The sequence below is a fragment of the Fistularia commersonii genome, chromosome 22, assembly GCF_037954325.1.
Source record: "Fistularia commersonii isolate RoL2024-O1a breed Wild chromosome 22, RoL_Fcom_v1.0, whole genome shotgun sequence".
Lineage (NCBI taxonomy): Eukaryota > Metazoa > Chordata > Actinopteri > Syngnathiformes > Fistulariidae > Fistularia > Fistularia commersonii.
In genome coordinates, this window is record NC_141305.1 from 5,384,475 (window position 1) to 5,396,649 (window position 12,175).

The following is a 12,175-nucleotide window of genomic DNA, read 5'->3' on the forward strand; positions in this document are numbered from 1 at the left end:
CGGCTGCAGGTGTCGAGCCCGGAGCGGCCGCACCGGCTGAGCAACGCGGAAACCTGAGACCGGAGGAAAAGTCAGAAATCGTCTCAAAAGAAAAAAAATGGTTATAATATTTCTTATTAAATGTATATAAAGCAAAAACATGAAGTTCCCTCGTTTCTATCAAACATTTTTTTTTAAGGTGAGGAAAATCAACCTGGAGACAAAATCGATTCAGAAAAGGGTTTCATGTCAAGGTGTGTCCACCTGGAGACGCTGTTGGGTTAGTTTTATTGTTCCGCTCGTTGAATCAGTGGCAGGATCTGTGTGGAGAGCCTGGCAAAGCAAATGTAAAATAAGAATGAATAATATGAAAATAAAATACTGAGATCGAAAACAGACATGAGAGGATTCGACCAAAAATACAAAACAAAACAAACAACACACGATAAAATATATGGGAATTTCCAAGTAAAAATCAATAAATCCTGCAAGAAATAACCTCTCAAAGGAAAGAAGAGGGGCTTTTTTTACATAAACAACATTTTTATCGTGCATGTGTGTGTGTGTGTGTGTGTGTGTGTGTGTGTGTGTGTGCATTTGGCTGTTTCAACCTATACTGGTGGGAGTACTAAGCTGTAGAATAAGGTTAAAGGTCACCATCTCTTCTGAATATCACCAGATGTTGGCAAAGTTTGCTGATAAACATCAGGCCTGGAAAAAAAATGAAAAGGGACACTTTGAGACTTTGAAAGAATAAAACAAACAAAGAAAAATATAATAAAGAATGTATATAATATGATTAAAAAATGTCAAATATTCATGCATTTTTCTCTGAAGGTTAAATAATTCAAAAAGCCAAGAAAACAGAAAATGATGAAAGTCAGCAAAGGGTTCACACACACACACACACACACACACACACACACACACACACACATCGTGACAGAAAGACGCACACACACACATGCACATACACACTGTCTGATTGGTTGTGATAAAGTGGACACACCCCCTGGCAGGTTAAAGAGATCACACTGCAGGTCGGCTTTGTGTCAGTTCCCACAGCGACAGACAGACAGACAGACAGGACAGATACTCGGTGAGGGGCGGGACAGACGCTCATACAGACAGACAGACAGATAGACGGGAGGACGGACAGGAGCACAGAAAGACCGTCCGCACACACACACCGGCCACACATACACACACACACACACACACACACACGATGGCTGACCAGCAGGATGACAGCAGGAGAGCCATCAGGACCAAAAACCAAGACAGAGACTATCAGTGAGTTTATGAAACTGCGGTTCTTCCGAGTGTTCATACTAGCACTTTCACTGGGACTCAGATACTCAGAAAGTTTTTACCTCCTGCGTTCAGATTCTCTCAACATGCGTCTTTTTAACACATTTAGTAATTAGATAGTAACACTGTCCTTGACAACATCCTACTGATTGCTTGTGTCATAACTGTATAATAACGCCGTCCTCTGTCGACAGATCGTGCTTTCCGGATCAATAATTCATGATGGTCTTCACTTTGTGACGAGGCTGTTTGACAGATAGCGGCGGGCGTCCCCCCGCTGGACAGGTGACCTTCGCGTCCCCCGTTGACTTTCCTCTCCGTGTCCTTCAGCTCCGACGAAAACGAGGAGCCCCGGAGGAGTAGGATGGTCGGCGAGTGTCAGCAGGCCGTGGACGGCGAGCCGCGGGAAGCTGCGGGCTGCAGGAAGCACCCCCTTGTCAGGTCAGTCAGTCTTTTTTTTGTTGCTAAATTTGATCTAATATGATTATCAGATTCAACATTTCAAGCTTCTGTCTTCTTCTTTTGAGTTTTTTACCGAAATGTTTCCATCAAATATGAAAACACACACACACGGGTTATATTTGATTTTTTTCTAATGGAGTATCTTGAGTTGATATATGAATACATTTGAAAGAGGCGGCCTCGATTGCAGGACAAGTGGTATGAACAGTGGATGAATGAATGAATGAATGAATGAATGAATGAATGTGTTTCTTCTCTGAACCTGTGGCGGTTCAGCAGAACAAACTAAAACGGGATGCTGTATTTATATTTTGCTTCTAATCGTACAGGCGACCCAGTTACAGGTCAGATATGAAGCTAAACAAACACACACACCGGCTCCCGGTCCAACGGTCACGGCTGTGTTCCTGTTTAACATCCCGTTGTGTAACGTCTCCACCGGCAGGTCGAAGACCTTCGACAACTCGCTCCTGATTCAAATCCCGACAGACGGCAATGGCAAGATCGAGAGGAAGAAGTCCCACTACAGCCAGGTGAGGCCCAAGTAACCCTTCAGTGTCCCCGTATGAGGACATGGGTGGCATCGGTAGTGTTCCAAGGCCGCTAGCTGAGTCTTGAATTGGAATCTGTCGCAGCACGCTGCATTTTGTTTCCTCACTTTGTTTTTTGCTATCACCAGCAGGCGCAAAAAAAAAAAAAAAAAAAAAAAGGAAAATGAGGTATAAATAGTTCTCCAAGGGTTCAATGTGTATATTTGAGCCAAACATTCATCTGGTCCCCTCTGAGATGTCATGACACGGCATCATCCTGATGCTGAAGTCATGATATGATGGCATTACGGTACCAAGATGCTAACATTCACATTACCATATCACCACGGAGTATAATGAAATAAAAAGAGGTCAAAAGTATCCACATATGAGGACGTAGGGTTCTGTGTTGCCCTCTTATTTGATTCAGATATTCTACCCGTCAAATCAAACACCTCAAGAATACTAAGAGTGTGACTGTGTGCTGTAATATCTGGACTACAAGTCGCTACTTGTTTCACATGCTTTGAACACTGCGGCCTAAACAATGCTGCGGCTAATTTAGCCTGGTCGCATAGGATCAATGAAATTACCGTGAAATTCAGAAGCTGTTCAATTCTGACACTGAACAAGATGACTTTAATGGTTTTAGTGTGAAAACAGCGATTAGCTGGAGCAGCACAAAGCGGGGATAGAAAATGGATGGATGGAAGGACTTTTCCCTGTGTTATTAATACTAATCTTTTTCATCAGCCATGTCACAGTCACTGCTTGGAAAAAAGCATTCCAAGAATGTATTTGAGGATGTTTCCGGTGTGTATTTAATTGAAAGTTTAAAAAAATGTTTCTGTGTAACATCTTTCTGTGTAAACATCTCATGTTACAACGTGGACACCTGTGGCTTATAGACAAGTGTGGGCTATAAATGTATACATGTATTTATTTTGTTATTTTTTTGCCGGTGCGGCTTATAGTCAGGTGCGCTCAATAGTCCAGAAATTACAGCATCATCAGGATGCTAACAGCCACCCTAGTGCTTAAGACATGATACCTTATTGTCAGGAAGCGCTTGGAGAATAAAAGTCACAGGAAGTTATCGTTTTAGAAGTGTAATATCCTCTTCCCGCCACTAGTAGTCGCAAAAACATCTTGATGTACAAGAACAACAAGGCAGACCTCAGGAGTGCAAAGTTTTAGGTGAAGAGATTTCTTACAAGTACACCTCATTTGAGCACTTGTGGTATTCATGATGTAATCTTGCCCCCCTGCTGTTTGCGCAGGCGGATGCTTACCCGAGCGCAGTACTGCATTGTAATTGTACGCGTGTCCTTGTTTTAAGCTTTCAAAGAGCAACTGCCAGTACCATAAAATATTCAAGGAGATCAGCAAGGAGGAGCAGCTCCGGCAGAGTGAGTTCTCCATGCCGCCGCCGCCGTTACATAACAGCTGATCACTCCATACCCTTTGATTCACAACCGCTCATTCATTTTTTAATTGTAATCGAGCGGCGGTTACATACCCGCACAATCTTAAATAACTAGCTGTCGTTTAATGTTTAGTTTTTTCCAGCTAATCCGATCAGGCAAGATTACCCTGTTGCATCTTGGCGATAACCCGAGCTTGTTCTGTGCGTCAGGCTACACCTGCGCGCTGCAGAAGGACATCCTGTACCAGGGACGTATGTTCGTGTCCGACCACTGGATCTGCTTCCACTCCAAGGTCTTTGGCAAAGACACCAAGGTACTTTCACCTCACCGCTCTTAGATGACGACACCAGGCTTGGGGTTCCAGAAAGAACCTGGCGTAATGATGAAAACCCACATCGGTTCCAAGACCCTGCACCACTGGTTACTTGACCCAAAGTTTCCATGTCCACACTCCAAAGGGTTTGTAGTCCCTGCTGAACTGACCTTCTCATTCTGCCATACGTCCCCAGATTGCCATCCCAGTCACATCCATCACCAACATCAAGAAGACCAAAACCGCCATCTTGGTGCCAAACGCCCTGGTGATCTCAACGGCCAATGATCGGGTACGGGAGGACACGCAGAAAAAAAAAAAAAAATCAAAATCTTACAAGAGTCAAGCTGTAGGTTTGTTTTTGACAAGATAATTCAAAGTTTCTTTGCAGATGATACTGAGCGACAATGGAAAAGACTTGCCTGGATTGTTGGACTGTCTGATATTCTCGACTTTTTTTTTATCCTCCAACTGAAACCCTTGTGTTTTTGATATTGCAGTACGTGTTTGTGTCCTTCCTGTCCAGAGACAATACATACAAGTTCCTGATGTCCGTCTCTCTCCACCTTGAGGTACAACTTGGCTTCACCTCTGCAGCCTGAAGTGTACAACAGTTGTGCTCTATGTTGTACGCAACAACATAAAAAGTACAACATTTTCAACATGCAAATTAAATGTAAAATATGCAACATTTCTCAGAGAATGGTGACATTTGACATCAAGTCGTAAGAAGTGTACTTTGGACTAATTCCATCAACTCACAAACAGACCTTGAAAACGTACCTCTTCACCAAGCACTACCCCATTAATCGCACTTAGCCCCCCCCAAAAAAACAAAAAAATACGAAGAAATGAATGTATGTAGTTATATGGTTTTGAGAATTGCAATTTTTGTAAGTTGCTTTGGATAAAAGCGCCTGCTAAATGACTGTAATGTAATGTGATGTAACACCTACAACACGACAAAACAGCAACAACACTTCACCAGACACAACATCAGACAGACCCCGGGATGATGATCCACCTGCTGACCCGCTGACTGACCCAGGGACCGACCTGCTAAATGAAGAGGGGTCAGGTCCAGTCAAACCCGGGGATTAACCTGGTTCTGACCCAACTGACCCGGGCAGTGACCCAGTTGGACCTGGGGACTAACTTCATAGGAACTTTCTGACCCGGCACTGATCCGATAACCCACTCATAGTGTAACCACTGGCCAGGTGAAGTGGGTTCGGACTTTGGGTTCTGACCCACGGTGTCTCTGAAAGCTGTTGTGTGTCTGCAGGAGAAGAGTCCGTGCAACAGCCCCGTCCCGTCTTCTGCTGGGTCCGGACTCAGGAGTCAAAGGTCGCCCTGCTCGCCCCGCTCACCCCGTTTCCCTCTGGTGAGTTGCCGACCCGCAGTTGTGAGCTCAGCCCGGAGGACCAGCCTTTCAGTTTGTGTGTGTGTATGTGTGTGTGTGCGTGCGCGCAGAATTTCCCCGCCGACTTCAGCGACCTGGACGCAGCCGTTCGACAGCGGCGTCACGAGCTGGAGGAGAGCAGCAGCTCCGACTCCCAGACGCCCGACGACGACAAGATGGCAGGTATCATCATCCAGTCAGTGCAGAGAGAACTGGTCACGACCCTGGAGGCTGTCGCCAGACACGCACTCAAATACTTCCACATTTCTCATCCCTATTTTTGTTGCTAATTTCCATATACACTGCTCAAAAAAATAAAGGGAACACTTAAAAAACACATCCTAGATCTAAATGAATGAAATATTCTTATGAAATACTTTGCTCTTTACACAGTTGAATGTGCTGACAACAAAATCACACAAAAATGATCAATGGAAATCAATTGTATCAACCCATGGAGGTCTGGATTAGGAATCACACTCAAAATTAAAGTGTAAAAACAAACTCCAGGCTGATCCAACTTTGATGTAATGTCCTTAAAACAAGTCCAAATGAATCTGTGTTGCTTCCTGAGTGGACACTATGATTTCACAGAAGTGTGATTGACTTGGAGTTACATTGTGTTGTTCAAGTGTTCCCTTTACTTTTTTGAGCAGTATATTTCTTTGAAATGCCCATGTTCCTATGCTTTATTTTTTTTCTGCTTAGTAGCTCATGACATCAGTTTGCAGGTTTTTTTTTTTTTTCCTGTAATCGATAGGGTTCCGTGTTCCGCCCTTCTTGGACGCGCTGAAGCGAGCGGAGAACCCGGCGCACCCTGAACGTCAGGACCTTCAGCACAGAGTGAAGAGCCAGCCTCAGAAGCAACAGAACCAGAACAACAAGCTTCGGGACGGCGGTGAGATCATGTGACCTGTCACGCCGACCAATAACACGACAGTTGTCCCTTTTGGGCCCGTAAAGAGGAACGCTGTGGTTGCAGGTTCCGAGCGGATTGTTGACAAAAGGAGTCGAACGCCTGTTTCCCTCAACACTCTGCTCTATGTCTACCTGTTTCTGTGAGTCCCTCCTTCCATCCGTCTTTCCCTCATCGTTTCATCCAATGTTTTTTCTTTCGTCCTTCAAGTCGTTCACTCATTCTTGATTTTATCCGTTTCTGAATGACCTCAATTAGCATCCATGTATTTACTTTTTATTCATTATTTTTTACGTGTGTGTCTCAGAGTGTGTGTCCTGGTCCTGTCCTCCTGTTACCTGGCCTTCAAGATCATCTCCTTGGAACACAGACTGACGTCTCTCAGTTCCGTCTCTGGGTTTCCTGCCCACCAGTGAGTCGGGCCTGGTGATCCAGGACATCCTGAGATAAAAGAAATAAGAAATAGACAGGAATGGATTTTAATTCTTCTTCTTTTATCTTCTCTCTTCTTCTCCTGCTACTACAATTATTGCTACTAACTAATAAATTAGTTAAACTAGTACTTCCTTTACGATTGCTATTACTACTACTAATAGAGACAATAGTACGACCACTATTGCCGCAGCTACTATTACAAATATTACTTTGACAATTACTACCATGACAACTAAAAACAATAATAATCACAAGAATATGTTGTCGTTATCATACTGTTCTCTAAACAGTTTTTGGAACCAACAGAGGGTAAAGTTATTTTAAAAAAAGCGTGACTAATTCATGAGACTAAAATTGAATTCAAGTCAGGATAAAATTAAGTAGCGTACAATAAATGACTTTTTAATTGTATTTTATTTCATTGTGTGTATGTGTATGTGTTTTTGCTTGACCTTAGAGACGGCCTACAGAGAGAAAACTCAGCCATGACCGCTGACCTCTTCTCCGAGCTGCTGACGGTAAACCTGCTGAAGCTTGAGAAGGTCTGTGCATGTGTGTGCATGTGGTATAATTATAATATATCATAATATGATTAGGGTTATTTAAATTCGTTGGTTAGTTATTTATATATAATAAATAAATAAATAATTTTTAGACATTTTTAGCCACTGAAAAAAAGGCTTATTTTGGTGTTGGAGTTTTGTGAAGACAAAATAAAATATGTAAAATGAAATTTTAGAATAATATTTAGAAATATTTAGAAAAAAAAAGACCAAGATAAAATGAGGATTGAAAGAAAATACTATGTGCTAGTGATAATCATGCATGTGTAATAGTTAAATTGAAATGTTTTCAAAAAGTTGGTCCATACCTTACCAAAATAAAAACTTATTATATTTATATTTCCTGTCCGGACTGAGACACTTTCTGTTTCCTGCTCGTTCATGTTCGTCCAGTAGCCCAGTGGCGCGAAACTAGCTGATCAATCATTAATAGTCATTGATCCACTGGCCTGGAATTGGAGCTCTACCTCTGTCAGCTGTGCCGCTCGACTCCTCACCAACCTCAAACATTAATAAACAAGTTATTGCAACCTCAATTATATTATAACATGTTGACCTAGGAAATGTTGCATCAAAAATCTGGAAGAAAATCAAAACCGCAAATTTGAAAAAAAAAAAATATATATATATATATATTACTTAAAATATTATATTATATAATAGTGTGTTAAAAAATGTAAACATAGTTTGAAGCTCAGAAAATCTATAAACAAGGACAGGGACTAATAAGCCCCCTAAAAACTAAATTCCAAACTGATAGCATTAAAATAAAATAAAATAAAATAAAATAAAATAAAATAAAATAAAATAAAATAAAATAAAATAAAATGAAATGAAATGAAATGAAATGAAATGAAATAAAATAAAATAAAATAAAATAAAATAAAATAAAATATTCACCTTGGAGGGGGCCTCAGCGTCATCACTAATAATCTGGAATAAACATTTTGGAGGCTGACAAAAAGGCTCTTTCTTCCAGGTGCAGAAGAACCTACAGAAGCTACTTGATGAAGCAGCCTGAAGATGTTGGGAGCCAATCAGCTGCCATGACTGTGACCTGTCCGCTTCTACTCAGCAGGACGCCATTTTTTTTAAGTATTCGCAAGAGGAAAAGGTCACAATCCCAGGTCACATGGTTAGGAGTCACTCACAACCGGTAACCCGTTGTTTTTATGCCGACCTTGAGGTCTTCATCGGCAGAAGGAGGCCACCGCAACCATGACCACGTCCATAAACCAAACCACGTCCACGCCGGTTCTCTGAAATCATGGTCCAAAAAATAAAGACATTTTTTAAAACAATTTTCAAACATCAGGTGTATCAAATGAAAATAAAAACTAAAATAAAAGTCATCCAGGATGTTGGAAGAAGCCAGAAAGATGAAGATGTTGGAGTAGGACCATTAAATAGGGTACGGATGGGTTGAAATGTTCATATCTCGTTGTTTTGCGAAGCTGCCTCATTTTACCCACAGTTCTCTTCTGTTACAGTAGGTGTGTGTGTGTGTTTGTATAGTTAATGTTACTTTTGAGAAGTTCTGATGTTGTCAGAAAGGAGCAATACCTAATTTGGCTGGCAGAGGTCGGGCTTCTTCACCGTGTCGGTCCGACCCGGACAAACGTGGTTCCGTTTTTTGCGATCTTACACTGAAATACATCCAACTGTTCTGTCTTCCACTGGTTGCTTTTAGAAAATAATAAAAGATTTATTAAAAAATATGTTAAAATCTGTTGAAAATGTTTCTGTGGGATCGATGAATGGATGTGAATTTGCCCCCCAAAATAAATGGATTTCAGAACTAATTTACACCACGGGAGGGTTTCACCCTGAGCCCGAAACTCCAAATCCCGTCCTCCCGGCGTCCACTCACCTGACCCGACGAGCAGCATGGGGGGGGGGGGGGGGGGGGGTTGCCATGGAGACGCAGGTGTCAAACAAACAATGGCTGCAGGGAGGCGAGACTGGAAGGAGTGAGTCCCTTTTTGAATGATAATAATTAGGATGTCTATATATAGAGTAAAAACTTCTCTTTGGAGAATGAATAGACTTGTTTATGCTTCCACACACACCTTGAAATAATTACTTTTAGAAACAATTATTCATAATTATTATTCCATTTTGGATTAGGACAATCTATGCAAAAATAAATAACAGATTGAAAAACAGTTTTTACCCGAGAGGGGCCATTTCACTAAATTCGGTCCAACCCTGAACACTTGAACCTCACTTACAGAACAGTGCAATAAACCCTTTTTTCCACTTTTCACTCTTACTTCTTTACTTTTTTCTTTCTACATATTTATCTATTTATTTTCCAGTTGTTTTTGTATTTATTTATATTTTTATATATATTTTTTGCCTTATATCTCTGACACAGAGATGCTGCTATTGTTGTATTGTTGTGCTCTGTGCTGCTTTTTCTGATTTTTTTTTTGTGTTTTTTTGATTCCACTGAACCTGAGAGCTGCTACCTCTAAATTTTGTTGCACTCTGCATTACAATGATATTCTAATGTCTTAAAGATGAATATTTTTCCACTCTGATGTTGTCGTCTTTGTTTCGGATATTTTCTGTCAGCCTGTCCATAATATGGCTCTAATTTCCCCATAAATGTTCTGTTTCTTTGTTGACGATTCACTCCTCATATTTCAAAGTGAATATATTTTGACTAGATAGAAATTTTGCTGAAAAATTACAACTTTGAAAGCTACTAAAAATGATTTAGAATATTATAACAACTGTCCAAATATGTAGCGAATGGTTTCTCCTCCACTGTCTCCCGATTGGTCCACAGATGCTCACAGTGCCATGTCCCGACCTTCTCGGCCAGGCATCCCATGATACCCGCTCGCTATGTGTTGCCATGGAGACAGGACATGAAGTACCAGAGGCTCCTGATGAAGGTGCGTCTCTAAGGGTAGAGGAGAATGCAACTTTGGGGGGGCGGCTAGCACAGGCCTGCTAGCAGGGGGGATGCTAAGCTAGCTCTCACGATGTAGCACATTTGAAATATTTTCACATCAAGTGATTTTTGTCCTATAAACTGAAGCATATTTCATTTAGAATAATAACAATTATAACAATTAAAATTACGGTTGTTGTCGATATCAATTATATAATTGTTATTCAATAATTCCGATAGAAGTTGGTGTGAGATTCTCAGGTTCAGCTCAGCAGTGGGTTGGTCTGTGTGTGTGTGTGTGTGTGTGTGTGTTGTCCCAGAACGCCACCCTATCTGGGATCCCGATTCTTCCTCATGAGGAGTCGTTGTTTTTCTGCGGTCGAGAGCGTCTTTGTCACGGTGGGAACTCCCAAAACCCTCCTCCCTCCACTCAGGCCGGACCAGACTCCACGATGTTACGAAAACGTCCCACTCCTGACGAAGAATCAACCAACATGGATAATATCTCATAATCGGACCGGTTCTAAAGACTTCTATAATCCCTCTCCTCTATGTGTTCACCCGCTACACAAGGGTCGGCGTTTAACCAGAACCAGCTGTCCATCATCCAATCAATCCCCCTCTCATCCACAGCTAATCTGAAAGTCCTATAAATAAATATTTATAAGATTATAAAGTGTTTTTTTATTTCACTTCCTTTTCTCTATTTATATCACCTTCTTGTCCTGCCTTGGTGGATCAATCTGCGCCTGCGGTGCTCAGAGTGGCCACATGGTGACAGTGTTAGCAGCAGTGAAGTTCTCATCTCCATCTTCCCCACCGAAGCTCCACAAGAGGAAAAAGACGGCCTTAAACACTCTTACGACAAAATCTGCCAGGGTTCTCCTGGTCGCTTCTCCCCGTATTCTCCAGGTTTCCGTCAGCTGGCTGAGATGAGATGGTTTGTTGTTGTCGTCGTCAGGTTCTCTCTCTGCAGAACCCAGACGGACACCATCCACGCTTCTTCCTGGTTCTGATGAAGATGAGGGTCTGCTGACATGGAGGAGATGAAGATGGAGGATCGTGTTTCAGACTTATTGTCCAGCGTATCACTGAGCTGCTGTTGTTCCCTATGCTAATCACACACACACACACACACACACACACACACACACACACACACACACACACACACACACACACACTGTGAATGTCTCAGTGTGTCACCAGGGATGACAAATGTCTTTGTTTCAAGCACCAACACTTTCTCCGCCTGTCCCCCAGTGAGGACACACACACACACACACACACACACACACACACACACACACATTCCTGCATTTTATTTTCATGTGATTTAATTCAGTTGGAAATCACTTCAAAATCATTTCATAATAACTGAGTTGCAAGTGTGTAAGAACACACAGTAATATATTTAAAGTCCAGAAATGTAAAAACCATAAAGTATTAATGACGTTTCCATGGAGATGTAAAGTTTATTTCTATTTTCATCCAGATCCACGTTTCGTTCATCCGGGGGTTCAGGGGTTTCTTGAGCATTGACCCCCCCCTCCACACACACACACACACACACACACACACACACACACACACACTATCTTCCCCTGCGTGATGTGACATCTCCGTGGAGTGTGTGTGTGAGTGTGTGTGAGTGGTGTTGGGGATCACAATAACCTTTCAGGGTTGATGTCACACACAACGGCACGTGGATGAATGGATGGGCGAATGGATGGATGAATGGAGTGGAGGGATCCGTGAATGGAGGGATGGACAGTCGCAGATGATGGAGAGATAATTAGAAGGAGAGAGAGAGAGATGGAAGTAGAGAACGGGAGAGATGGAGATGGAGAATGAGAGGGAAAAGATGGAGAGAGTGAGAGAGAGAAAGAGAAAGAGAGAGAGAGAGAAAGATGGGGAGAGATGGAGAGAGCGAAA

At 42.1% G+C, this 12,175-nt stretch overlaps 1 protein-coding gene across 2 annotated transcripts; it reads left to right on the forward strand.

The window, feature by feature from the left end:
• Nucleotides 1–1,051: 1,051 nt before the first annotated feature.
• Nucleotides 1,052–9,067, forward strand: gramd2b (GRAM domain containing 2B). 2 transcript variants are annotated; one of them, XM_086170052.1, is made up of 14 exons: nucleotides 1,052–1,272; nucleotides 1,621–1,731; nucleotides 2,198–2,285; nucleotides 3,622–3,691; nucleotides 3,919–4,022; nucleotides 4,219–4,314; nucleotides 4,523–4,594; nucleotides 5,308–5,406; nucleotides 5,496–5,607; nucleotides 6,185–6,322; nucleotides 6,407–6,482; nucleotides 6,648–6,752; nucleotides 7,233–7,317; nucleotides 8,318–9,054. In XM_086170052.1, exons 1-14 carry the CDS (start codon nucleotides 1,208–1,210, stop codon nucleotides 8,357–8,359), a joined length of 1,263 nt encoding a protein of 420 aa, XP_086026178.1. In that variant the 5' UTR covers nucleotides 1,052–1,207; the 3' UTR covers nucleotides 8,360–9,054. The 2 variants fall into 2 exon arrangements, with proteins under 2 accessions (XP_086026178.1, XP_086026177.1); XM_086170051.1 differs by having other exon boundaries at nucleotides 1,138–1,272; nucleotides 1,485–1,731; nucleotides 8,318–9,067.
• Nucleotides 9,068–12,175: the final 3,108 nt, after the last annotated feature.

Excerpts from the sequence above, each read along its gene's own strand:
- gramd2b (XM_086170052.1), top strand. The coding sequence starts at position 1,208 with ATGGCTGACCAGCAGGATGACAGCAGGAGAGCCATCAGGACCAAAAAC. Across the intron at positions 2,286-3,621 it reads AGAAGTCCCACTACAGCCAG|CTTTCAAAGAGCAACTGCCA; the intron begins GTGAGGCCCAAG and ends CCTTGTTTTAAG. Across the intron at positions 4,315-4,522 it reads TCTCAACGGCCAATGATCGG|TACGTGTTTGTGTCCTTCCT; the intron begins GTACGGGAGGAC and ends TTGATATTGCAG.